The sequence below is a fragment of the Schistocerca piceifrons genome, chromosome 4, assembly GCF_021461385.2.
Source record: "Schistocerca piceifrons isolate TAMUIC-IGC-003096 chromosome 4, iqSchPice1.1, whole genome shotgun sequence".
Lineage (NCBI taxonomy): Eukaryota > Metazoa > Arthropoda > Insecta > Orthoptera > Acrididae > Schistocerca > Schistocerca piceifrons.
The window spans coordinates 451,514,382-451,540,577 of record NC_060141.1 but is presented as its reverse complement, the minus strand read 5'-3'; the positions used below and the strand labels follow the sequence as shown (position 1 = coordinate 451,540,577).

The following is a 26,196-nucleotide window of genomic DNA, read 5'->3' as shown; positions in this document are numbered from 1 at the left end:
CCTTCCCTTGAGTTAGGCCGCAAACATAATGCCTCATTTAAATGCTTTACTACAATATACTTTTTAATTTATGAACAAACAGCAACTAGTCACTGTTAATGAATTTATCTTACGTACTACATGGAATCAGCCATAGCTAAAACTTATGTACTGGGCCCCTAGCATTTTTCGTAGTTCATTTACGATGGATGTACGCAAAATGAATAAAAATACTCAAAGATTTGCCCACTATATTAATAGATATTTTCTGATGCTACCTTGCTTCAGATTTTATGACGAGAAGTGCGTTACGTATGGCATAGTGCTTTGGCAACACACAAACAAATTACCAAGTTTCAACCTAACCTAGACCATGAAAACACTACCGATCAGCCAACTTTCTTCAAAATGATCAGAACATATAAAATGGTATTTTGTTGGTCGGAAATCTTGCCTCCTGACAGCGTGTAACCATTTTTGTAACAGCTGTGGTTTTGAGAAAGGAAACCTGCAAATAGATGCACAGACATTATGCTAATACCGTGTTACAAAAACATTTATTAAGCAAGTGCACTGACATACGAAACAACTTAAAATATTCACATACCTGTGAAATGTATTATTCGTTCCTTTCTTGAATTTATTTGTACAATTAATCGCTTAGTAACTCTTCACCATTGTACTTCTTTTGATTGGAATGTACAGACAGTAGAATTACGAGTAACAAATACTGTATGTATGCCCCAACAAATATACAACGTTGAATCAGGATCTTCATAAACAACAATACTACACAACACATCAGACTACAACCACTATAATGGCGTCCAGCCGAAGGTTCAAATTGTCCCGCGACTGCAGTGCCATCAGTGAGTCTAGTTATTTTTTACAAGGTCTTTGGTTATACACCAGAATTTCAGTAGTCTTAAAAACAAAAACAATGATCTGAGTATTATTACATGTCTTGATAAAGCTGATATTTTAGTCATAACTGAGCACTGGTACACTGAAGACCTAATTAGCATTAGTCATCTACTCTCCATGAAATTTTGTTCTGCCTTTAGTAGGAAAAACAAGTCTGGGGGTGGCATAGCTATCTTCACTGTTAAAGCAAATAATTTCAGTGTTATTGATGTATTGCATTGAAGGAATCACAAAATTTGCTGAAATAAATCTAAGATGGGCTAGAGAAAATATAGTTATTATTGGTATGTATAGGCCACCTGGGTCATGTATGAATACATTTTTCAAAAATTTATCTGACTTGCTGATACATATAGACAGTACATTTTCTGGGTTGAAGGGACATGCAAATACTATAATCACAGAGTATATAAATACAGACTTATAAACCAATGCTGCCAACACCAAAAAGCAACATGTCTTACTCAATGAATTCAATGTGACCCCACTTATCCATGAGCCAACTAGAGAGATTGGCAACAGCAAAACATGTGTGGATAATATTATAACAAACATGACCCATCTTTCCTACAGTACAGCTGTTCTAAAACTAGTCACCTCGGACCACTGTGTGATACAGCTTCAATTGGAGGCAAATGAGATGCCCTTTGTCACCAAAAAGAAACTATATCGAAGCAAAATAATTAAGTATAATTATAATAGTCAACAGACTGAATTGCTTGTTAGCACACATACCATTGTTTGAGAATGATAGGCTTTCCTATGATAGCTTTGCTGCTGACTTTTAATACTGTTTTTAGGCCATATGCCCAGTTGTTAGCACACATGCCATGGTTTGAGAATGATAGGTTTTCATATGATAGCTTTGCTGCTGACTTTTATTACTGCTTTTAGGCCATATGCCCAGTTATAGCCACAAAAGTTAATCAAACTAAAAATATAAACTAAAGTATCTGGATAAATAATGATGTCACTGAAACTTAAAAATTAAAATTATTCCACAGTGCAATGTTGAATAATAGACAAAATCTCAAGCTAAAGGAGGCCTTCAAAACTTATCATGAATACTAGAAAGATTTATTAATACAGACTATGAGCAGCTACATTGTAAATGAGCTTCAGGCTTCTCACATTGTTACTACTGGTGTCTGGGGAGTGCTAAACAGTTTTAGAACAGGCACAGACAAATGGTGTATGGACTTTAATATTGACCACAATGGGATGGTAGTAAAATATCAACTTGAAATTACTAATTATTCAATGAATATTTTTCTTCAAGCTATCAATGACAAACATAATACCCTGCAGAATAATTTTAAAGGCAATCCATCTGAGCATAGCATGTATCTAGCCCCCCAAAAATCTCAAAGAAATAAATAACATCATTAACCCTTTGGAATCTTCCAGTTCCACAGGGCAGTATTAATGTATTAAAAGTGTACAGACAGAATGTCTCTGTATAACAGAATCAGGCACCATCCCTGACAGGTTAAAAATAGCTCAGGTAGCACCAATCTTTAAAAAAGGAAACAAACTTAAAATTCAAAACTACAGACCAATCTCAATTCGTCCTGTCTTTTCCAAAATAGTTGAAAAGTCATATACAGCACAACTTAACATTTAAAAATCAGGATGGATTCTTAAAATATAAATCAAACAGTACAGCAGCTGCTCAGTTAATTGAAGAGATAATAAGTGGCATCAAGAACAAGCAACATGTTGCAGGTATATACATCAACCTTGACAAAGCTTTTGACTATGTGAATGCCACAATCCTATTAGAAAAAACTATGGAACATTTTCATCAGAGGCACTGCTCATGACCTAATAAAATCTTAACATGAGTAACCGAAAACAGTCTGTACTGCTTAAAACTGAAAGTGGTGTTCACAAATCCAAAATTACTAATATAAAATATAGAAATGGATAAAAAATATGGAAATTGATAAAATTGGAAGTGAAAGAATGTAAAATAATGAGGAAAATCCTAGGACCAAGAACTAAAGATGGTGTGCATTATCCAAAACCCAATGCAGAAATATATAAAAATATCTCCAAAATAGCAGACACAATGCATGTGAGAAGAATGAAATTCATGGGGCATTTAGAAAGAATGGACTCAAACAGGTTAACGCACAAAATCCATACATTTTTTTTAAAGAACAAACTACAAGATCGAACTGGTACAAACAGATAGAAAAAGAATTAGGGTCTCCAAATCTACATGACAGAAATGAAATCAGAAAAATCACAAACACATGGGGTTTTGAGGAAGAAGAGAGAAAAACTAACTGACATACATGGTCTGCACAATGAAAACTAGCCTATTCATAGCGTATGAAGGAATACAGTGAAAAGGAGGGCCAACAAATGTTGATTACATGTGGCCCTAATTGATTCATCTGTGAAGAAGAAGAAGAAGAAGAAGAAGAAGGGAAAAAAATACAGGGTACTTCAGGGCTCAGTACTGGGTCCACTTCTGTTTTAGATTTATGTAAATGACGTAAGGTATTGCTCTCAGAGTTCGAAAATAGTTCTGTATGCAGATGATGCATCCATTGTGTGTAAAAGAAATCATTTACTGAACTAGAGACCCACTGTAATAACATGACAAATTAAATTGTTCAGTACTTTAATGAAAGCCATTTAAATGTAAGCAGTAGTAAAAAATGTCTGATGGAGTTTAACAACAGTAGTTTTAATGATGAAATTAAACTATACATATGCAATGAAGTAGTAATAAAAATAGTTTAGTGTAAAATCCCTCTGTTTAACAATTCAAAGAAATCTAAAATGGGACACACATGTTGATACACTATCATGTAATTTGTCTAAGAATATATTTGCAATTAATATGATTAGCAAGTTCTGCAAAGACACTGTTGTCCTAAAGACTGCATATCATGCTATAGTTTCCTCAAACCTGAGTTATGGAATAGAAATTTGGAGTGCAGCAACCAATGCAAATCTAAATAGGCCATTGATATTTTAAAAAAGGGCTGTAAGAGTCATCTATGGAGCAACATATAAGGAATCATGCCATTGCTTGTTTTCAAAAACTGGTGCATTAACTGTAGTAAACACGTATATTTTAAAAGCCATATCACTTGTTAAAAGATTGCAGCCCAACATATATTCCAATCTGTATCAGTACAATACCAGAAACAAAGAAAAATTTTACATCAGCAGTCACAGAACAGCACTCTATGAAAAGGGTCCAATATGCAGGTTTAAAGTTAGCCAATTCAATGCCCAGTAAAGTTATGACCCTACCCACAACAAAGCTTAAATTTCAGCTAAATACATTCCTGTTACAAAATCCATTTTACAAATTAGAAGAATACTATACTTAACAGTTGCTTTGTCAGGAAAGAGGGAAGGAGAGGGAAAGACGAAAGGATGTGGGTTTTAAGGGAGAGGGTAAGGAGTCATTCCAATCCCGGGAGCGGAAAGACTTACCTTAAGGGGAAAAAAGGACGGGTATACACTCGCACACACACACACACACACACATATCCATCCACACATATACAGACACAAGCAGACATATTCAGAGGCAAAGAGTTTGGGCAGAGATGTCAGTCGAGGCAGAAGTGCAGAGGCAAAGATGTTGTTGAATGACGGGTGAGGTATGAGTGGCAGCAACTTGAAATTAGCAGAGATTGAGGCCTGGTGGATAACAAGAAGAGAGGATATATTGAAGAGCAAGTTCCCATCTCCGGAGTTCGGATAGGTTGGTGTTAGTGGGAAGTATCCAGATAACCCGGACGGTGTAACACTGTGCCAAGATGTGCTGGCCGTGCACCAAGGCATGTCTAGCCACAGGGTGACCCTCATTACCAACAAACACTGTCTGCCTGTGTCCATTCATGCGAATGGACAGTTTGTTGCTGGTCATTCCCACATAGAATGCGTCACAGTGTAGGCAGGTCAGTTGGTAAATCACGTGGATGCTTTCACACGTGGCTCTGCCTTTGATCGTGTACACCTTCCAGGTTACAGGACTGGAGTAGGTGGTGGTGGGAGGGTGCATGGGACAGGTTTTACACCGGGGGCGGTTACAAGGGTAGGAGCCTGAGGGTAGGGAAGGTGGTTTGGGGATTTCATAGGGATGAACTAAGAGGTTACGAAGGTTAGGTGGACGGCGGAAAGACACTCTTGGTGGAGTGGGGAGGATTTCATGAAGGATGGATCTCATTTCAGGGCAGGATTTGAGGAAGACGTATCCCTGCTGGAGAGCCACATTCAGAGTCTGATACAGTCCCGGAAAGTATCCTATCACAAGTGGGGCACTTTTGTGGTTCTTCTGTGGGAGGTTCTGGGTTTGAGAGGATGAGGGAGTGGCTCTGGTTATTTGCTTCTGTACCAGGTCGAGAGGGTAGCTGTGGGATGCGAAAGTTGTTGTCAGGTTGTTGGTGTAATGGTTCAGGGATTCCGGACTGGAGCAGATTTGTTTGCCACGAAGACCTAGGCCGTAGGGAAGGGACCGTTTGATGTGGAATGGGTGGCAGCTGTCATAATGGAGGTACTGTTGCTTGTTGGTGGGTTAGATGTGGACGGATGTGAGATGATGAGACTTACCAAACAAAAGCGCTGGCCGGTCGATAGACACAGAAACAAGCACAAACATACACACAAAATTCTAGCTTTCGCAACCAATAGCTGCTTCATCAGGAAAGATGGAAGGAGAGGGAAAGACGAAAGGATGTGGGTTTTAAGGGAGAGGGTAAGGAGTCATTCCAATCCTGGGAGCGGAAAGACTTACATTAGGGGGAAAAAGGGACAGGTATACACTCGCACACACACACATATCCATCCACACATATACAGACACAAGCAGACATATTAAAAGGCAAAGAGAAACTTCTGCAGAAGTGTCAAACCTAATAAAACAACTTAAAATTAAACATTCATCTGGCTTGGATGGTGTCACTTCACATCTCATATAGGAATGCAGAGAATGTATATTAAAACCATTGACACACATGCTGAATGCTGCGTTAGAAGAAGGTATATTTCCAGATTCACTGAAAGTAAGTAAAGTGAAGCCAATATTTAAGAAAGGGAACAGGGTTGAATTAGGAAATTACAGACCAACATCATTGATCACAACATTTGCTAAAATCTATGAAATGATGATAAAGAATAGAATTGTAAGTTTTATAACAAAGTACAGTATACTGCATTCATCACAACATGGTTTCAGAGAAGGGAAGTCAACAAAAACAGCATCAACAGATATAATTGAGCACATTCTTAATTTACTTGACAGGCAACAAAAGACTTGTGGGATTTTTATGGACCTATCTAAGGCATTTGATTGTGTGAACCACTCAAAATTAATGACGAAATTATATCAGTATGGAATTAGAGGAAAATGCTGTGACATACTTAAATCATACATTACAAATAGGAAACAATGCACAGAAATCAGACATACTAGTGGGGGAAATATAACAAACTACAGATCAGAATTACAAACAGTTAAACACGGTGTGCCGCAAGGGTCTGTGCTTGGGCCACTACAATTTATACTCTACGTAAATGACTTCCCTAACTATATAAATCAGAAACTTATAATGTATGCTGATGACACAACAATAATTTGCACAGCTGACACAAAGGAGGAGCTTGAGAAGGAAGCACTCCTGACTATCGAAAATGCAAATAAATATTTAACACAAAACAACCTGTTTATGAATCAGTCTAAAACAATGAATGTAGTATTTCAGACCAAGCATAGTGAAAATTATAATATAAATGTTAATATAAATGGAAAGACTATTAAAGAAGTAACCAGCACAAATTTTCTAGGAACTATAATAGACAAACATTTGGGATGGGGGGAGCACATACACTCCTGGAAATGGAAAAAAGAACACATTGACACCGGTGTGTCAGACCCACCATACTTGCTCTGGACACTGCGAGAGGGCTGTACAAGCAATGATCACACGCACAGCACAGCGGACACACCAGGAACCGCGGTGTTGGCCGTCGAATGGCGCTAGCTGCGCAGCATTTGTGCACTGCCGCCGTCAGTGTCAGGCAGTTTGCCGTGGCATACGGAGCTCCATCGCAGTCTTCAACACTGGTAGCATGCCGCGACAGTGTGGACGTGAACCGTATGTGCAGTTGACGGACTTTGAGCGAGGGCGTATAGTGGGCATGCGGCAGGCCGGGTGGACGTACCGCTGAATTGCTCAACACGTGGGGCGTGAGGTCTCCACAGTACATCGACGTTGTCGCCAGTGGTCGGCGGAAGGTGCACGTGCCCGTCGACCTGGGACCGGACCACAGTGACGCACGGATGCACGCCAAGACCATAGGATCCTACGCAGTGCCGTAGGGGACCGCACCGCCACTTCCCAGCAAATTAGGGACACTGTTGCTCCTGGGGTATTGGCGAGGACGATTCGCAACCGTCTCCATGAAGCTGGGCTACGGTCCCGCACACCGTTAGGCCGTCTTCCGCTCACGCCCCAACATCGTGCAGCCCGCCTCCAGTGGTGTCGCGACAGGCGTGAATGGAGGGACGAATGGAGACGTGTCGTCTTCAGCGATGAGAGTCGCTTCTGCCTTGGTGCCAATGATGGTCGTATGCATGTTTGGCGCCTTGCAGGTGAGCGCCACAATCAGGACTGCATACGACCGAGGCACACAGGGCCAACACCCGGCATCATGGTGTGGGGAGCGATCTCCTACACTGGCCGTACACCACTGGTGATCGTCGAGGGGACACTGAATAGTGCACGGTACATCCAAAACGTCATCGAACCCATCGTTCTACCATTCCTAGACCGGCAAGGGAACTTGCTGTTCCAACAGGACAATGCACGTCCGCATGTATCCCGTGCCACCCAATGTGCTCTAGAAGGTGTAAGTCAACTACCCTGGCCAGCAAGATCTCCGGATCTGTCCCCCATTGAGCATGTTTGGGACTGGATGAAACGTCGTCTCACGCGGTCTGCACGTCCAGCACGAACGCTGGTCCAACTGAGGCGCCAGGTGGAAATGGCATGGCAAGCCGTTCCACAGGACTACATCTGCATCTCTACGATCGTCTCCATGGGAGAATAGCAGCCTGCATTGCTGCGAAAGGTGGATATACACTGTACTAGTGCCGACATTGTGCATGCTCTGTTGCCTGTGTCTATGTGCCTCTGGTTCTGTCAGTGTGATCATGTGATGTATCTGACCCTAGGAATGTGTCAATAAAGTTTCCCCTTCCTGGGACAATGAATTCACGGTGTTCTTATTTCAATTTCCAGGAGTGTAGATGCACTGTGTAAAAAGATAAACAAACAGATCTTCATCATGCATAAAACAGCTAAAACTGTGGATGATAAAGTCCTCAGATCAATGTATTATGGACTTGTCTTCCCACATTTGTCTTATTCGGTTCATATATGGGGAAGTGCACAAGCTGGCTACCTAAAAAGAATATTCACAATTCAGAAAAGGGCAGTGAGATGCGTAGCAGAAATAACACCAAGACAGACCTGTAGGCAAGCTTTTGTACACTATAATATTATGACAGAATAGTCACTGTACATATACCAAAGCATAATGGCGGTAAGGTCAAGTGATAAACACCTCCTGAATAAAGATGTACACAAACACGGTACAAGAGGAAATGAAAATTACTACATGATAAACAGAAATCTAAAACTGTCAATGACTGCCCCAGAAGAAGCAGGCAAAAGGTTTTTTAATAAACTCCCCAAAATCATTAAAAAAGAAACAGACCTAAAATGTTTTAAAAATAATTTGAAACTATATCTCACAGAGAAATGTATATACAGTTTGAGTGAATACTGAGATGGTGTTTAATATGTTATATCATTACTGAAATGTACCTTTAAAAATTATCATGTATGTTGTTTGGATTTGTGTGCACATATAATGTGAAACATGTAATACCTTTGTATGATTATGGACTATTTCTGTTTAATCATTTGTTTCATTTATATATAATGAAATCAAGTTTGATGTTAATAGCCTATTGTATGACACACCCAATACTCTCAGCTGGATTTTCAGCTGGAGTCCATGGACAAAGAATAAATAAATAAATAAATGTCTTCCTAGTAAGTAAGAATGATTCTTGAAAATGACCATACCTGAATGATGACTTACAAGAGAATATGAGAGGTAGTTTGCAGTAGTAAAGTGGGTACCTTTGGGGCCCCAATGACAGAAAAATAATGGCTGAAGTAAATAAATAACAAATGAAATCCACAAAAAGGTTTAGTAACAGTAAAATGCAGCTACATTGTGTTAAGAGAAATAATTGAAGCTGGAAATTCCTAAAATATGAAACAATAAACTCTGCATAAAATAATACTTTTCAGGTGGAAGGAATGTTGCCTGTAGGTAAGAGAGGGTAATAAATTGACACTACAGGACTACAGCATTTTTATATCAATTAAAGGAGATGTGTGGAAGTGATGTGAGGATCATACCAAAAATATTTATAAATAATGGCATCAGTAGGCTCACAAAAATAAAAGGGAGAGAGAAGTGTCAAAATATATGAATAAATGAAAATAGGGAGAAACAGGAGAAATGAAATCAGTATACTGACGTATATGGTAAAGGGGTGGAACAATTATGAGTGATTCCCTCATGTCTTGTAAAAACGATTGAAGACGTCATACCGACAAATATTGACACATATAGATTACACCACAGATAAACAAATGTTTTAAGAATTGCATATTGTAGAGTGTTGGTATTGTACAATTAAAACAGCTTTTTGATTATGTGTGTGACAAAGCAAAGTAAATGCTATCAAACAAATGACTTCTTTAGCATTCTAATCAGTATGATAATTGAACCATATGAAGATAGAACTTACATTACTCAATTTTCTAAGTATAACAACATATCAAGTAATGAAATAAACTGCAAACTATCCCAAAATGTGACCATTTTAAAAACCTAGGTTAATTTTTAGAGCATAACAACTATTGCTAAAAAATAATTGCAAAGTTTTTTGAGATTGATAATGAAGTAAAATGTCACAATTTTGTGTTGTGATGTATTGCTGGTAATCATTTTGAAAAAGTTAGTAATAGTTTTACAAATAACAAAATTCTAAGAAGCAAATTTTGTATACATCGAAGAATCCAGGAGATACTAGAAGGTATCATATAGATTATATAATGGTAAGACAGAGATTTAGGAACCAGGTTTTAAATTGTAAGACATTTCCAAGGGGAGATGTGGACTCTGACCACAATTTATTGGTTATGAACTGTAGATTAAAACTGAAGAAACTGCAAAAAGGTGGGAATTTAAGGAGATGGGACCTGGATAAACTGACTAAACCAGAGATTGTATAGAGTTTCAGGGAGAGCATAAGGAAACAATTGACAGGAATAGGGGAAAGAAATGCAGTAGAAGAAGAATGGGTAGCTCTGAGGGATGAAGTAGTGAATGCAGCAGAGGATCAAGTAGGTAAAAAGACGAGGGCTAGTAGAAATCCTTGGGTAACAGAAGAAATATTGAATTTAATTGATGAAAGGAGAAAATATAAAAATACAGTAAATGAAGCAGGCAAAAAGGAATACAAACGTCTCAAAAATGAGATTGACAGGAAGTGCAAAATGGCTAAGCAGGGATGGCTAGAAGACAAATGAAAGGATGTAGAGGCTTATCTGACTACAGGTAAGATAGATACTGCCTACAGGAAAATTAAAGAGGCCTTTGGAGAAAAGAGAACCACTTGTGTGAATATCAAGAGCTCAGATAGAAACCCAGTTCTAAGCAAAGAAGGGAAAGGAGAAAGGTGGAAGGAGTATATAGGGGGTCTATACAAGGGCAATGTATTTGAGGACAATATTATGGAAATGGAAGAGGATGTAGATGAAGATGAAATGGGAGATACGAGACTGCGTGATGAGTTTGACAGAGCAGCGAAAGACCTGAGTCGAAACAAGGCCCTTGGAGTAGACAACATTCCATTAGAACTACTGACAGCCTTAGGAGAACCAGTCCTGACAAAACTCTGAGACAGGTGAAATACCCTCAGACTTCAAGAAGAATATAATAATCCCAATCCCAAAGAAAGCAGGTGTTGACATATGTGAAAATTACCAAACTGTCAGTTTAATAAGTCACAACAGCAAAATACTAACACAAATTCCTTACAGATGAATGGAAAAACTGATAGAAGCTGACCTCAGGGAAGATCAGTTTGGATTCCGTAGAAATGTTGGAACACATGAGGCAATACTGACCTTACGACTTATCTTAGAAGAAAGATTAAGGAAAGGCAAACCTACGTTTCTAGCATTTGTAGACTTAGAGAAAGCTTTTGACAATGTTGACTGGAATACTCTTTTTCAAATTCTGAAGGTGGCAGGGGTAAAATACTGGGAGTGAAACGCTATTTACAATTTGTACAGAAACCAGATGGCAGTTATAAGAGTCGAGGGGCATGAAAGGGAAGCAGGGGTTGGGAAGGGAGTGAGACAGGGTTGTAGCCTCTCCCCGATGTTATTCAATCTCTATATTGAGCAAGCAATAAAGGAAACAAAAGAAAAGTTCGGAGTAGGTATTAAAATCCATGGAGAAGAAATAAAAACTTTGAGGTTCGCTGATGACATTGTAATTCTGTCAGAGACAGCAAAGGACTTGGAAGAGCAGTTGAACAAAATGGACAGTGTCTTGAAAGGAGGGTATGAGATGAACATCAACAAAAGCAAAATGAAGATCATGGAATGTAGTCGAATTAAGTTGGATGATGCTGAGGGAATTAGATTAAGAAATGAGACACTTAAAGTAGTAAAGGAGTTTTGCTATTTGGGGAGCAAAATAACTGATGATGGTTGAAGTAGAGAGGATATAAAATGTAGACTGGCAATGGCAAGGAAAGCATTTCTGAAGAAGAGAAATTTGTTAACATCGGGTATATATTTTAAGTGTCAGGAAGTCGTTTCTGAAAGTATTTGTATGGAGTGTAGCCATGTATGAAAGTGAAATGTGGGTGATAAATAGTTTGGACAAGAAGAGAATAGAAGCTTTCGAAATGTGGTGCTACTGAAGAATGCTGAAGATTAGATGGGTAGATCACATAACTAATGGGGAGGTATTGAATAGAATTTGGGAGAAGAGGAGTTTGTGGCACAACTTGACAAGAAGAAGGGACCAGTTGGTAGGAATGTTCTGAGGCATCAAGGCATCACAAATTTATGATTGGAAGGCAGCATAGAGGGAGACCAAGAGATGAATATACTAGGCAGATTCAAAAGGATATAGGTTGTAGTAAGTACTGGGAGATGTAGAAGCTTGCACAGGATAGAGTAGCTTGGAGAGCTGCATCAAACCAGTCTCAGGACTGTAGACCACAACAACAACAAGAAGCAAATTCTTTCTGATGTCTTCTCGATTGTTCATTTAAATTATGGGAGTAAAGCAGAATATAGAATGTATTTTGTCCTCCCTTATACAGGATGTTACAAAAAGGTATGGCTAAACTTTCAGGAAACATTCCTCACACACAAATAAAGAAAAGACGTTATGTGGACATGTGTCCGGAAACGCTTAATTTCCATGTTAGAGCTCATTTTAGTTTTGTCAGTATGTACTGTACTTCCTCGATTCGCCACCAGTTGGCCCAATTGAAGGAAGGTAATGTTGACTTCGGTGCATGTGTTGACGTGCGACTCATTGCTCTACAGTACTAGCATCAAGCACATCAGTACATAGCATCAACAGATTAGTGTTCATCACAAACGTGGTTTTGCAGTCAGTGCAATGTTTACAAATGTGGAGTTGGCAGATGCCCATTTGAAGTATGGATTAGCATGGGGCAACAGCCATGGCGCGGTACGTTTGTATTGAGACAGATTTCCAGAAAAAGGTGTCCCAACAGGAAGACGTTCGAAGCAATTGATCAGCGTCTTAGGGAGCACGTAACATTCCAGCCTATGACTCGCGACTGGGGAAGACCTAGAATGACAAGGACACCTGCAATGGACGAAGAAATTCTTCGTGCAGTTGACGATAACCCTAATGTCAGCGTCAGAGAAGTTGCTGCTGTACAAGGTAACGCTGACCACATCACTGTATGGAGAGTGCTATGGGAGAAAAAGTTGTTTCCGTACCATGTACAGTGTGTGGAGGCACTATCAGCAGCTGATTGGCCTCCATGGGTACACTTCTGCGACTGGTTCATCCAACAATGTGGCAATCCTCATTTCAGTGCAAATGTTCTCTTTACGGATGAGGTTTCATTCCAACATGATCAAATTGTAAATTTTCACAATCAACATGTGTGGGCTGATGAGAATCCACACACATTTGTGCAATCATGTCATCAACACAGATTTTCTGTGAACGTTTGGGCAGGCATTGTCGATGATGTCTTGATTGGGCCCCACGTTCTTCCACCTACGCTCAATGGAGCATGTTATCATGAATTCATACAGGATACTCTACCTGTGCTGCTAGAACATGTGCTTTACAAGTATGACACAACATGTGGTTCATGCATGATGGAGCTCCTGCACATTTCAGTTGAAGTGTTCGTATGCTTCTCAACAACAGATTTGTTTACCGATGGGTTGGTAGAGGCAGACCAATTCCATGGCCTCCATGCTCTCCTGACCTCAACCCTCTTGACTTTCATTTATCGGGGCATTTGAAAGCTCTTGTCTACGCAACCCCGGTACCAAATGTAAAGACTCTTTGTGCTCATATTGTGGATGGCTGTGATACAATATGCCATTCTCCAGGGCTGCATCAGAGCATCAGGGATTCCATGCGATGGAGGGTGGATGCATGTATCCTCGCTAACGGAGGTCATTTTGAACATTTCCTGTAACAAAGTGTTTGAAGTCACACTGGTACGTTCTGTTGCTGTGTGTTTCCATTCCATGATTAATGTGATCCCAGCTAGCACTCAAGCTTATTTCAAGGTGGATATTGAGTTTAGGTTCAGTTGAAAATTCAAGATTGGAAAATAAACCCGTTACACAGCTTTTTTCAAGGTGGATATTGAGTTTAGGTTCAGTTGAAAATTCAAAATTGAAAAATCAACCTGTTACACAGTTTACATCAAGCTGTAAAAATTTAGTTTGAATTAAAATAATTTTCCCAAGCTTGAAATAAACTGTAATTTCCCTGGAAGGCTGTACAGCAGATGCGCATGCAGCATAGCTTCCATAGACGTCCACGGGAAGCACCACAAGCGTTTATAAGCCTTGCACTGACTCTGCTAGGTTTATGGCCATTTTACCTTTGTGACATGTGTTAATGATTGTTGCTGTTGTGAAGTTTGTTTTATACTGGAAAATACTTCGGTAAGTGTGTGGCGCCTCATGCCTTACTGCTAACCAGGTCTGAAGAGGATATATAGTGTATTACAGGTATGTTGGTGCATTTTTCTCTAGTGGTACATTAATATTACAAATGTTAAATACTATTACGTAATGTAAAGAAATATCATATTCTTTTATGTAGAAAAATTGAGCCTGGATGAAAGTGAAATGGATTACCAGCTAAGAATACATATTACATGTTGTTCAGTAAAAAGAGGTCATTTTAAACTAGCTCTCTAGTACGTGGCACCAATAAATTAAAACTTAATGCTATTTTACCTTTTTAAAATCTCACCTTTTTATATATATCGCCCTATTACATTTGTTTACTTGTAAGTACTCGCGTGTGTCACACCATGAATGAATAATCGTGAAGTGCAAAAAGTTTTCTTTGTGAATACAAATAGTAATGACATGGTGAATGGGAAAAAGTACATCAAGAACCAGTCACTACATAGGTGTCACTCTTTTTTATTTACGTAGCTTTGACTGCTCTTTAATTGTGATAATATGAAATTTCTTCCTGTTAGTATGACACTCTTGTACAAAGTAAACATACTCAAAAAATTCAAGTCAAAGAAGTCTTAAAGTTGGGACAACAGTAAAATCAGAGTTGCAGTCTGTTATTACGCCATCAGTCTTGAGAGATTTTGTTGAAGCTGTTAATTCTTTCTGTGGTGATGGACACAAAATTTCTTGTGACTCATGCTTGGCAAAAGTTAAGCATATTCATAATAAGCGTAACATTACTTTTCATATTTAGGTTGATCAGTTTCAACTTTTTACATTTGTTATGTTTAGGTGTGACTAACATTTTCTTTTACCTGTTACAGGATCATTATACTGGCAGAAGTCAGCAAAATTTGATGCTGCTCTGGCCTGTGCGCTGGGGCCGGAGGGGCTTCAGAATAATTAAACTTTGAAATAAAACAATTTTAAACACTTTGAAAATAAAAAATTTTAAACATAAATGTCTTGATAATTTTTTTCACACCATTTCATTCTGATATTTATTTAATTAATTAGGTTCAATAAATTCAGATTAATAATTATATCGCTTAAAACAAGCTGTAAACACCAGGCTGTATTCCACGTGTGTAAATACAGCTGGAGCCAAACTTGATAAGTCAATATGAAACTTCCTGGCAGATTAAAACTGTGTGCCCGACCAAGACTCGAACCTTCGCAGGAGAGCTTCTGTAAAGTTTGGAAGGTAGGAGATGAGATACTGGCAGAAGTAAAGCTGTGGGTACCGGGCGTGAGTCGTGCTTCGGTAGCTCAGTTGGTAGAGCACTTGCCCGCGAAAGGCAAAGATCCCGAGTTCGAGTCTCGGTCGGGCACACAGTTTTAATCTGCCAGGAAGTTTCATATCAGCGCACACTCCGCTGCAGAGTGAAAATCTCATTCTTGATAAGTCAAGCTTGAAATATAGCTTGAACTCTGCCAACTTTGATGTTTGTTTCAAGCTCGAATCCAACTAACAGGCCTGAATATTCCAGCTTTGATTAAGCTTATATAATTGAACTTTACATCTGGAAACAAGTTTGAAAATGACTTACTGTGGTATCTGGGATTTGAAGAGAAGTAATAAAATGAGCTCTAACATGGAAAGTAAGCGTTTCCGGACACATGCCCACGTAACATATTTTCTTTCTTTGTGTGTGAGGAATGTTTCCTGAAAGTTTGGCTGTACCTTTTTGTAACTCCCTGTATGTTACTTGAGAACAGAAACTTAGACCCACATTATCTGTTTCTTGGGGACCTGGAAAAATCATGAAAGGCTGCCTACAAGCTGTATTGGAGAAGGAACCGAGAAGGACATGTACAACAGTGACTCCTCCCCTTTCCCTTTTGATGATAAAGTATTATGAAAAACACAATACATAGTAATTTCTCACCCTCTATCTTAAATGTTATAGTGAAAGCAGTTTGTAAGGACACACCTGTGGTTGTGATTAAATGACTGAAAGCTGAAAAGTGAAATTTTTTGTGTGTTTCTCTTTCAGGTAAAGACTGAAAATTCTAAATGAAAAAATTAATTCTGTAATAATCAATAATTTTATTTCATGTTTTTATGTTATTTATGTGCATATTTGTAAAAATCCACAACATTTTGTTTATATATATGGTTACTGTGTGGGTGTAGTATTAAGGAAATTTTGCAAAAGTTAATTTCATTTAAAAGAGATCTGCTATAGTAACATCACTTGTTTCTATTATTTAATGTTGATGAAAAATAATTTTTTTCATGAAAATAAATAGGGGGCAGCGTGGCAAAACTAGCACTGTATTATTGTGGGAGATACAGAGGTGAGCGAGTGAGCTGGGACTTCCCCAGTTCACTACTACTGGTGCCACGTCATCGTAATGTACCTTTGAATACTACTGCATCATATCCAATTAATTAAAAATTAAAAAAAACTTTTCCAAACTTTGTCAGTGTGTGCTTCAGTATATTAATGTTAACACTGTGAAGTCTCAGAATGATCTAATGCATATATTTCACTAAATATATTATTTTAAGAAGTTTGTAAATTTTTAAACAACAGAGATAGTAATTATACTTCTACTTGTGCCTAGGATGGTAGAGAGTAGAACATGGCAAGAGAGACATGGAGAAGAGACTCTTCACACTGAGATGTCAACCTGTATGCTATCAAAAGCAATTTTGGTAAGTAGGAAGTGAACTTGCAAGGATTGTACACCATCCTTGATCACTTTGATTTCACAGAAGTAACTGTTTGTGTGCCACCCATAATGTTGACAAAACCGTGTGGCTTGTGGCAAGATTATTTTCCACTTTTAAGGTAGAAATTAACTTTAATGGCTAGAAGTCAGACCATTTTACTTGGAACTTCCCATAAAGGTTACTTCTGAACTGTTAATAGTGCTGTGATAGGAAAATTATTATTATAATTAATACGGATGTTATTTTATATTGTGCATGTGAACTTTTACTGAATATATCTATCAAGTAGAACTCAAAACTTTTATTTATAGTCATAGTTCTTGATCTCGCTGAGTAAACAACAAGTAGAAACTTTTTTATTTTTCACTGAAGACAAGAATAATGTGGACTTGCAGACTAGAAATTATGGTCAGTATGTTCTCCATCACTTTCTGGATGGCAGTAAAATTAGTTTTCAGGTTCTTGTAAATTCTAATGATAATTTACACCCTGCCCCTCAATAGGGTTGGACAACAGCGTAGTTCAGAAACCTGTTACGGAGGGTGAAGATGTCACATCACATGGGCAGACCCACTGATGGAAGTGTTAACATGCAAGTGGCAGTAAGCAGAGCACACTAGTGCCCCTGGGGAGTTAACCCACTGTGGAGGTATCTTTGCACTTGTGCTGAGAATTGTTTTGTTCTCAGTAGTTGGCTGCCCACACTAGCCGTATGATGAGTATATTGTTGGGTTTGGATGCTCAGCTTCCCATTGCTCATTCCACTCACAGGGTTCTTTCTCCAGTTGTTACCAAGTCACTGGCAGCCTGTAAAGCATCTGCGATGACCATGTCAAGCAGTGTCATTGTCACGCCTTCTGTGGATACGTAAGCCACAATTGGAATCAGGCAACTTATACAGACATCTGGATAAAATTGTATGATGGCATAGGCTAAACTGTAGGTCATGCAAATGCCAGACATTGATTCACTGTTAGGATACTAGGAAAATGAAGTCAGTATATGAAGAATTTTTCTCATGTGTGTGTGGCTCACACCAAATAGAATTAACAGGGGGCACTGAATGTGTAACAAGAAGGGCAATATGAATGGTCACAGGTTTTCTTGACTTGTGAGAGAGCATCACAGAAATCCCAGAAAACTTGAATTGGCAGACACTTGAAGACAGTCAGCAAATATACAGCGAAAGACTACTTGTGAAGTTTCAAGATCCAGTATTAACTTAGGTATCTAGAAATATACTAAAAACCTCATACTCCTCTCATAGATACCATAAAGATAAGATCAGAATAATTACAGCATGCACAGAGGTATTGAACAAGTATTTTGCCACGTACTCCATATACGAATAGACTAGGAAGAAACCAGAATACATAACACAATGTGAAGTGCCCTCTGCCATGCACTTCATACTGCTTTGAAGGAGTACGGATGTAGGTGTAAAATTTAATGTATGAAGGAGTACCAATGGTGACAAATCTAACAGCTATAATTATGATAATATAATTTTTATTCTGTAGTGATGCTTAGGTAAGAAAACTCTTAGTGTAGTACATGTAATACTTCATGTTTTAACATACCAGTAGTGTTATGGAAAGCATTATCTATGCCTGGATCTTGCAAGTCTGGAAAAATATAATCACGCTGTCCAACAACCACAACTTCTTCCTCTATTACAACTTCTTCTGTTTCACGTTCTAGGAGCTCCATGTGTCACAAGCGTAGAAAGGAAAGATACATCAAAACAGAACAAAATGAGTAAACTAATTGAAAATAATGGCTAATCATAATAGCCCACACTGATTTACATTAAAAGATGCGGTAGTTATTGTAACTTATGGTTAGAAACTTATTAATTTCTCATTATATTAATTAATCAATGAAAAGGCATAATCTTGGCACAACATTCACCTGCAAAAGATATTTCAGGTAAAATCAAACAATAGAAAATCCAGGATGGAGTGTAACAATATTATGAAAAGGATAGTTGCTATTCACCATATAGCAGAGATGCTGAGTTGCAGACAGGCATAACAAATGACTGTTGGAAAGTGAGTGTTGACAAAGGTCTCATTGGCCAAAAGCTCACTTTTCAACAGTCTTTTTGTTGTGCCTATTTGTAACTCAACATCTCCACTATATGGTGAGTAGCAACTATCCTTTTCATATTGTTATATTTCAAGTGAATATTTCAGGCTGTATTGTTGCTAATGTACTATTTTTGCACATTGATTTTTTGCCAAGGAAACTGATAACAATGGGAATGAAGTTGGAACTTCATTTAATTGATGGAATCAGCATTCTTCTGGCTAATGAGATTAGAATGCCTGCTGAGAATGAAGTATATTTATATACAGAGTACATCAAAGGACACTGATAGTTGTTAGTATTGTGTGTGGGATGACAAGCTGGCCATTTTTCAATAGGATATTTCTATTTCGAAAAGCCACAGGTGTAAAGTTGACTTATGAACTGCACCTATGGAATACTTAGTAATGTTGAAAGTGATATGAACTGATAATTTTTCAAGGCAGAACCCATGCCCATAAATTCATGGTTTGGGCACTGTGGGACATCAAAGTTAGAGAACAGTGCAAATAAGATTATGGATTGGTGCTACTTACATTTTAATGAACTTACAAAGAGTGTCACACCATGCAGCACATTACACATGGTGTTTCAAAATTTTGACCTCCAGTTTGATCGCAATGTGTACATCGGCAGTATGGAGACTGCCACACATGATGAAAAAAGTGTGGCTATGCAGTTAGTATTTCATTCGAAGTATGGCTTTGTGTAATAAGATCCTCTTATGATGTTACAGGATCCAAATACAATTTAGTCTTCATAGTGCCCCACAAAGAATGGTCAAGATGTGTAAGATTGGGTGGCTGTGGTGACAGAGAATAGATCTGCCTCTATCAGTTCACGGATTAGTATAAGTGGCATTCAGGTGGTGCTGCATGTTAGCATGAAAGTGAATAGGAGCTCCATTATTTTGTAATCACATCAACTGATGAACTTTTAGTAGCAACTCATAAGAAAGGGTAGGAAGAACATCTCTGATCAAACATTATCCCGACCCATACATTCACAATGAAACTGTGTTAGTGAGTTCTAACCATTTGCACACAAGGATATTTGTCTGCCCAAATACGAGCATTATGCAAGTGCACAGTGCTGTCTCAAGTGAAAGTCATTTATCAATACACAGCTCCCAATTTGGGAATCATGGCTGTTAATATCATTGTATGGACTATACTCATCATACATGTTCCACACTACTGGTGCTTCAATTTTCTGCAGATGGCAAGGATGTAGCATTCATACAGAGGCAGTTCTCTACATGTCAGTATGAAAAGGTGCATTTTTGACATCTAATACTAGGCTGAAATGCACAATAATTGATACTGAATTGAAAAGACTTGTGCATACAGGAAATTCATTAATACTACACAATACTACTGTATGTGCAGGAAAATATAACAAACACAGAAATATACTTTGCGGTATGTACACTGAAGAACTCCAAGTGGAAAATATGATACCCGAGTGCATCTTTCTTGCCACTAACTTTCTTCTCTCAACTGCTGCAAACATAAAATTGGTTTCTCTCTCAGGATACGTTTCCACATAAAATTGTGCAGCAGCTCTGCCATTGTCATCAACTTACCAAAATTTGTGACCATATTGGGGTTTTATTAGTAGAGACGATGAAGCATGTTGTCTGGGATGGAGAGTCATTGACAAATGTAGAAGTAACTTCAGATGTACCCCCGGAAAGTGAGTTAGAACCTTGCTGTTCATGTTGCATATTAATGTACTTGCAGGTAATATTAACAGCAACCACCGAAGGCCAGTCACAGGAGTTGGAGCCTTAGGGAGATGGGTGCAGAAGGAGCACAGGGTCTGACTACAATACTGCGGAGAGTTCGGGGGAGGGTAAGCTATTCTAGGTGTGGTGGGAAAAATATCAGATGGAATGGACCTCATTTCATGGCATGATTTTAGGAAGTCATGGTCTTAGCTACACAAGTCAGATCTTGATAAGTTTTCACAGTCATATGCAATGCTACAACATGAATGAATCACATCTGGAATGCATTGTACAAATAACTAAGTGTAATAATTTGTAGCGACATGAAACAGAACAATCACATAGATACAGTCATAGTTAATACAGGTGGAAGATTTTGGTTTACTAAGAAAATATGATCAGTCATTGTGCAAAGGAGAGAGTGTGGAATCCATACAAGGTAGGGCTGACAAGGGATACTGAATGTAAAGAAAGAATGACAGCACAAATGATCACAGGTTCGTTTAGCCCATGAGAGATTGTGAAGGAGGTGCTGGAGAAACTGAACTGGCAAATGCTTAAAAACAAATGCGAACTATCCCATGAAAGTCTACTACAAAGTTTCAAGAATTAGCTTTAAGTGAGAAATGTAGAAAATGGTATAATTCTCCATGTATTGTTCCTCTAGGGATAATGAAAACAAGATCTTTCTTCTCACAATCTGTACGTGAAAGCAGTAGGTAAAACTCCTAATGAATGGTACATTTAGAATTACCCTCTGCTATGGATTCCACAGCCATCTGCAGAGTCTAAATGTAGATATAACGTTTGTGATTTGTGTACTAGAATATATCATAATGCTACCCATAATTTTATTGCATGGTGTACAGCACAACTATTTATGATCAGAAGAAAATGAATATGGGTTTGGAAGTGCTGTTAGGTGTGCAGACTGTGAAATGACCCTACAATGGTGGGTAGTAGGTTGTATAATTACTTAGGCAACCAAACACACTGACACCTATGTTCTCAAACTTTGACATTTTTCAGTATTGAAACCACTTTTCTGGACAAGAGTTCCCACTTGAAATATGACCATTTTACCACAGTTCACAAAAAACTAAGCATTGCCAATGTTTTCCTTACATACTGGCATTTAAGTGGTAAACCTATGTCGGAGGTAACAAAGTTAAATCTTTCTCCCATATGTTCATTCATTGCTTCATTCATCATGTTATGTTGATCATTTCATGAAGGATAACCTTCGGGGTTGTGGGACAAGTGAAATTACACGTTAACAGGAGAAACAGCCATTGCATGCTATTTTCAACTAGTGTACTAGCAGCTAATTAAAATTAGTGCTAATGAGCTCACACTGTCCAGAAGGATCACAAACTGACTTGGAGCAGCCACATTGAACAATTATGTATCATAATATCTAGAACAGTCTTCTTGTTAAACAAATTAAAAATCTGATGTCAAAAAGGGCACAATCATTGACTTTTAGCCAAGGGTGGAAGCATTTCTGAAACAGTTTGTAAACTGTTCATGTGCCACTGTGGGTAAAGTATATTGTGCACGGCAAAATGGCACTGTCCAAAACAGGCACCGAGGTAACTGTGGAGCACCACATGCTATAGGTGACAGGGGTGAATGATGATTAGATTAGAGATTAGATTAGATTAGATTAGATTAATACTAGTTCCATGGATCATGAATACGATATTTTGTAATGATGTGGAACGAGTCAAATTTTCCAATACATGACATAATTAAGTTAATTTAACAACATAATTAAGTTAATACAACAACTTTTTTATTTTTTGTTTTTTTATTTTTTTATGATTTTTTTGTTTGGTTTTTTTCTTTTTTTCTTAATTTATATCTAAAAATTCCTCTATGGAGTAGAAGGAGTTGTCATTCAGAAATTCTTTTAATTTCTTCTTAAATACTTGTTGGTTATCTGTCAGACTTTTGATACTATTTGGTAAGTGACCAAAGACTTTAGTGGCAGTATAATTCACCCCTTTCTGTGCCAAAGTTAGATTTAATCTTGAATAGTGAAGATCATCCTTTCTCCTAGTATTGTAGTTATGCACACTGCTATTACTTTTGAATTGGGTTTGGTTGTTAATAACAAATTTCATAAGAGAGTATATATACTGAGAAGCTACTGTGAATATCCCCAGATCCTTAAATAAATGTCTGCAGGATGATCTTGGGTGGACTCCAGCTATTATTCTGATTACACGCTTTTGTGCAATAAAACTTTATTCCTCAGTGATGAATTACCCCAAAATATGATGCCATACGCAAGCAATGAGTGAAAATAGGCGTAGTAAGCTAATTTACTAAGATGTTTATCACCAAAATTTGCAATGACCCTAACTGCATAAGTAGCTGAACTCAAACGTTTCAGCAGATCATCAATGTGTTTCTTCCAATTTAATCTCTCATTAATGGACACACCTAAAATTTTTGAATCTTAGCTATATGCTTCTGATTAAGGTCTATATTTATTAATGGTGTCATACCATTTACTGTACGGAACTGTATGTACTGTGTCTTATCAAAATTCAGTGAGAGTCCATTTACAAGGAACCACTTAGTAATTTTCTGAAAGACATTATTGACAATTTCATCAGTTAATTCTTGTTTGTCAGGTGTGATTACTATACTTGTATCATCAGCAAAGAGAACTAACTTTGCCTCTTCATGAATATAGAATGGCAAGTCATTAATATGTATTAAGAACAACAAAGGACCCAAGACTGACCCTTGTGGAACCCCATTCTTGATAGTTCCCCAGTTTGAGGAATGTGCTGATCTTTGCATATTATGAGAACTGCTTATTTCAACTTTCTGCACTCTTCCAGTTAGGTACGAATTAAACCATTTGTGCACTGTTCCAGTCATGCCACAATACTTGAGTTTGTCTAGCAGAATTTCATGAATTACACAATCAAAAGCCTTTTAGAGATCACAAAAAATCCCAATGGGTGGTGTTCAGTTATTCAGATCATTCAAAATTTGATTGGTGAAAGCATATATGGCATTTTCTGTTGAAAAACCTTTCTGGAAACCAAACTGACATTTTGTTAGTACTTCATTTTTACAGATATGTGAAGCTACTGTTGGAGCTACTCTTGAATGGTTGATGGCTGTGGAGATGTGTATGGGTGAATAGGTGTGCAACTGTTGAGCAACTGACTACTCAGATAAACCAAGGTGCTACCAACAGTGTCTCCTTAATGACCATTTACCAAATGTTGCTGCTTATGTGCCTGTCCACCAGGCACCTGTTTCATACACTCATGCTGACTGAGTTCATCAGCAATGAGAAATCAGAAATGATACCACAACTATCGTAATGGTCCAGGCCAGAGGAGGGAGCATTACAGACTGGGGAATGTTTTTGTGGCATTCCCTGGGTGATTGTGTCTTTCTGGAAGGCACAATGGATCAACACAAGTATGCATCTATCCTTTGGAACCATGCAGTTTGTTTTTCCTTTGGTGTGATGGCATCTACCAGCAGGACAATATATTGTATCATGCAGTTCATATTCTACATTTGAGGAGCGCCAGGATGAGTTTACTGTACTCCTCTGGCCACCAAGCGCCTCCCCCCCCCCCCCCCCCCCCCCCCCCCCCCGCCTCCAACTACACCCCACCAACACAATTTAAAACCAATCGAGAAGCTGTGGTGGAGCTCAACTGGGTTGTTCGCACCTTGGATCCTCAGGCAAGAAAACTAATGCAGGTGGCTATAGTACTGGAGTTGGCATGGCTCCACATCCCTGTTGGTACTTTCCAGAAGCTCACTGACTCTCCTCCTGCAAGTCTGCACCACAAAAGTTGTTCATTTGAGATGTTTTATAGGTGGTCTCATTCATGAGACTGCACCATGAAAATTCACTATTAATATTAACCAATGATACCAATATTTAGTGTTTATATAAGCACCTAAGTGTAAGAATTCCAAGGTCCCTAAGAGGCTCTTGGATTATGAGCTTTACATAATATTCTCACTTCGACGACAGCAGAATAAACACCTTTTGACTATAGCTACATTTTCTCAGAAAATTATGACATAGTATAGTTTTGAATGAAAGTATGCTAACAGTTTACTGTGCAGGACAACACAAACAAAGCGTTAAGTATGTGCAAACTAGATCTGAACCGAGTGTTTTGGCTGACTTATTCTCTTCATGATGTCCCTTGATTTGTTACTGTCAATGGGTTTCTTACATAGAGTATATTATGTATTGTGTGCCCATTGACAACTACTTCTAGTAGCTTTAAGTCATCTTTCTTTGTCTGGAACAGTATAATATGAATTATTAATGTCATACAAAAGTTTAGGTAGAATGTAAATACTTTTGAATTAAAGGAGACTACTCACTGAAAATCAGAACTGTTGAGTTGTCAATAGGCACTCACTCTCTCTCACACACACACATACACACACACACACACACACACACACATACACACACACACACACACCTGCAGCTGACACTGTTAGTCCAGCCAGCACCATGTACAGGCATAGGTGTGTATGCATGCATGCATTAGTGTGTGTCTTTTCTATGCGTATTTTACTCAACCTCATGAAAGAATTACCCTAAAAACTAGCAATTTTTCTTTCTTTTTGTGGGTGCTTGTTGACAACTAAACTTTTGTGCTTTTTAGTGAGTGGTCTCTTTTAATCCAAAAGTATTTCCATAATATCAGTTATTGCAGCATTAAGAGTTAAGAATGTCCTCTGAGCCAGTTCTAAGCCTCTTCCACTATTCTCACCAATGTGTTTGATATGAATATGTTTATGATCTTAATTGACATGGTTTCATGATCCACAAACACCATAGTTTCTGTAGTGTCCTTCAATGTTTTTGGTAAATATATCAACAAAAACCGTCAATGTTCGAATATATAATATGGTATGAATTAAACAATGGAAAATCCATGGTGGAATGTAACAATATTAGAGAAGGAAAGTTGCTACTCACCATATAGTGGAGATGCTGAGTCACGATAGGCACAACAAAAAGTTTCACACAATTACAGTTTTCGGCCATTAAGGTCTTTGTCAGCAATAGACACACATACACACATCATGCATACACACACTCTCACGCAAACACAACTTGCACAGTTGTCTGAGGCTGCCAACATGTATGCAAGTTGCATTTGCATGTGTATGTATGTGTGTGTGTGTGTGTGTGTGTGTGTGTGTGTGTGTGTGTGTGTGTGTGCAACTCAGCGTCTCCACTACATGGTGAATAGCAACTTTCCTTCTCTAATATTGTTATAATATGGTATGGATAGATAAAAAATCTACTCATAAAGTGGCAGCAGGAGAAAACACATATAAAAGATATGTAAATGCACAAGGTTTTGGAGTCAGTAGCACCTTCTTGTGGCAGACCAGCTGAAGGGAAAGGATGAGGAAAGAAGGAAAAGAAAAGCAAGGTTTAG

At 38.3% G+C, this 26,196-nt stretch overlaps 1 protein-coding gene across 1 annotated transcript in view; it reads right to left on the bottom strand.

Annotated features, from left to right (window-relative positions):
* Window positions 1-18,630, bottom strand: part of LOC124795907 (leucine-rich repeat-containing protein 74B-like) — a 215,191-nt gene extending 196,561 nt beyond the window's left edge. Inside the window, exon 1 of the mRNA XM_047259987.1 lies at window positions 18,501-18,630. Coding sequence (XP_047115943.1) covers window positions 18,501-18,630 — 130 coding nt within the window. The remainder of the gene's footprint in view (window positions 1-18,500) is intronic.
* Window positions 18,631-26,196: the final 7,566 nt, after the last annotated feature.